The following is a 3320-nucleotide window of genomic DNA, read 5'->3' on the forward strand; positions in this document are numbered from 1 at the left end:
GAGCTGCTGTACCTCTCTTCTAGACTTGACTTTTTTCTTTTGATCACTTTGGATTTTCCTTAGTCGCCTCCCAGGCTTTAAATTTTAGGCCCTTAGCATCACTGACGGGTCTTAGAAGAATGAAACAACTGTATGATGCAGTTTAGTTCAAGCTACAAAGGATAGTTGTTGTATGATGTAGTATTACTGACGAATCCTAAAAGGACGAAACAGCTGTTTGATGTAGTTTAATTAATTGTTTGGCTCTACTGTACCTTACACTAAATTATAAAGTGTTGCTATTCACTTGTCTCCTTTGTACAATCTTAATACGTTTGTTTAACTTAATTTGTCACCTTTAACCAAGAATAGCAATTAACATTCATGGTTCTCATTTTACATTTATCTAATCATGTATAAATCGCAGACATCAAACTCCAGAAGACGTATAGCTTACACCCGAACTTACAATTGGAAGAAAGCAGTTCTGCGAACATAACAAAAGATGGTGTGTATCACACTGAATATACTGACAATTACAAATGCACTTCACAAATTTATGACATGTTGAAGTTAATCATTGTATATTTGTCAGTTGATTTATAATAATTATTTAGATTCAATATTTCGAAAAAGCAGAATATCTGCCCTCAGTTTGGGACTAAGCTACACTACATCGAATGGTCGTACTTTATTCAAGGTAGCAAGCTTCTTTTTTCTGTTTCTAATTATCACGTGTCATATTTAGACAACCTCTGTCGATTTTGAGACTGAAAACACGCAGTTGATAATACAAGCTGACGTCAATGGAGTACCAGTGACGTCAATTTCCGGTACCTACAGTTTGGTTGTCAGTGGTAAGTGCGACGTTGTTAATTTAATAAAAAGTAATTACTTGGATTGCTTAAGCGTACCACGGTTTATGTCAATTATCAGTAAAAAAAGCTTTGCTTTAAGTGATCGCAATAACACGCACATCGTTCTGTGTATATGACAAGCACGAGTCTCACAGTGTTTCCAACAAGAACATTAACATCTACATTTTCGATTTACAAATGTATCCTTGCGTAAGCTCTATCGTTTTGAATTTGTATGTTATTACTTTATATAAAGTTAAAATGTTCAAGTTATAGCTTTCATGCTCATTTCATATTTGCTATCCACGAATGTGACGTTAATGAGAATTCCACTGACACACACACATGACACGATTGAATAGAAATAAAGCAGGCAATATTTACATCGCAAAGACATCTTTTCTGAAAAAGATGTATCGTCTTTTCAATAATATTGAGGTCATTAAATCCACTGTTATATTTGTCTCTGAAATTAAAACAAAAAACGTCGAAATAGTTTCAGTTTTTTTCTTTCGAAAACATGATGTAGGTAGCTAAGACATGTACCACAAAAGTATGCTTACGTAAATATATGTATGCTTTGTATGATTACAGAAAAGACAAGGCGTATTGGATCGGGCCAAAGTTTCATGACTGTCATGCCCCGTTTGCTGTCCGGAGATATGATATCTGCTATATATGTTTACTCCACCCTTATCGTCACCCCTTTACCACTATTTGATATCAAGCGTGCGGATCCCTTTTACCACTGGTTTTCACATGCCTCCCGGCACGTTGACTTCGCTTTTCGGCTTCCTCTCCTCCTTTACCAGGTTTTCATGCTTGGTGACTTCGCCTTTCTCGGCTTCCTCCTTTACCAGGTTTTCATGCTTGGTGACTTCGCCTTTCTCGGCTTCCTCCTTTACCAGGTTTTCATGCCTGGTGACTTCGCCTTTCTCGGCTTCCTCCTTTACCAGGTTTTCATGCTTGGTGACTTCGCCTTTCTCGGCTTCCTCCTTTACCAGGTTTTCATGCTTGGTGACTTCGCCTTTCTCGGCTTCCTCCTTTACCAGGTTTTCATGCTTGGTGACTTCGCCTTTCTCCGCGATCCCACTTTCTTTGTTTTCTTGATAGGTGTGCTCTACTTTTCTGGCTTCCTCCTTTACCAGGTTTTCATGCTTGGTGACTTCGCTTCCTCCTTTACCAGGTTTTCTCTTGGTGGCTTCCTCCTTTACCAGGTTTTCATGCTTGGTGACTTCGCCTTTCTCGGCTTCCTCCTTTACCAGGTTTTCATGCTTGGTGACTTCGCCTTTCTCGGCTTCCTCCTTTACCAGGTTTTCATGCTTGGTGACTTCGCCTTTCTCGGCTTCCTCCTTTACCAGGTTTTCATGCTTGGTGACTTCGCCTTTCTCGGCTTCCTCCTTTACCAGGTTTTCATGCTTGGTGACTTCGCCTTTCTCGGCTTCCTCCTTTACCAGGTTTTCATGCTTGGTGACTTCGCCTTTCTCGGCTTCCTCCTTTACCAGGTTTTCATTCCTGGTGACTTCGCCTTTCTCGGCTTCCTCCTTTACCAGGTTTTCATGCTTGGTGACTTCGCCTTTCTCGGCTTCCTTCCTCCTTTACCAGGTTTTCATGCTTGGTGACTTCGCCTTTCTCGGCTTCCTCCTTTACCAGGTTTTCATGCTTGGTGACTTCGCCTTTCTCGGCTTCCTCCTTTACCAGGTTTTCATGCTTGGTGACTTCGCCTTTCTCGGCTTCCTCCTTTACCAGGTTTTCATGCTTGGTGACTTCGCCTTTCTCGGCTTCCTCCTTTACCAGGTTTTCATGCCTGGTGACTTCGCCTTTCGGCTTCCTCCTTTACCAGGTTTTCATGCTTGACTTCTCCTTTTTTTTACTTCTCCTTTACCAGTTTTCATGCTTGGTGACTTCGCCTTTCTCGGCTTCCTCCTTTACCAGGTTTTCATGCTTGGTGACTTCGCCTTTCTCGGCTTCCTCCTTTACCAGGTTTTCATGCTTGGTGACTTCGCCTTTCTCGGCTTCCTCCTTTACCAGGTTTTCATCCTGGCTTCCTCCTTTTTCGCCTTTCTCGGCTTCCTCCTTTACCAGGTTTTTATGCTTGGTGACTTCGCCTTTCTCGGCTTTCTCCTTTACCAGGTTTTCATGCTTGGTGACTTCGCCTTTCTCGGCTTCCTCCTTTACCAGGTTTTCATGCTTGGTGACTTCGCCTTTCTCGGCTTCCTCCTTTACCAGGTTTTCATGCCTGGTGACTTCGCCTTTCTCGGCTTCCTCCTTTACCAGGTTTTCATGCCTGGTGACTTCGCCTTTCTCGGCTTCCTCCTTTACCAGGTTTTCATGCTTGGTGACTTCGCCTTTCTCGGCTTCCTCCTTTACCAGGTTTTCATGCTTGGTGACTTCGCCTTTGTCGGCTTCCTCCTTTACCAGGTTTTCATGCTTGGTGACTTCGCCTTTTTCGGCTTCCTCCTTTACCAGGTTTTCATGCCTGGT

General features: G+C 42.5%; 1 protein-coding gene across 1 annotated transcript; it reads right to left on the reverse strand.

The window, feature by feature from the left end:
* Positions 1-1591: 1591 nt before the first annotated feature.
* LOC132560440 (axoneme-associated protein mst101(2)-like) lies at positions 1592-3248 on the reverse strand (the record flags this gene model as incomplete). Its single annotated transcript, XM_060225105.1, has 2 exons — positions 1592-2432; positions 2722-3248. Coding segments are annotated over 2 exons (1368 nt in total), but the record flags the coding sequence as incomplete, so codon positions are not given.
* Between the last annotated feature and the right edge of the window lie 72 nt (positions 3249-3320).

This window comes from Ylistrum balloti, unplaced genomic scaffold (genome assembly GCF_031769215.1).
Source record: "Ylistrum balloti isolate Yb309-2 unplaced genomic scaffold, AGI_CSIRO_Ybal_v1 Utg371062, whole genome shotgun sequence".
Classification (NCBI taxonomy): Eukaryota; Metazoa; Mollusca; class Bivalvia; order Pectinida; family Pectinidae; genus Ylistrum; species Ylistrum balloti.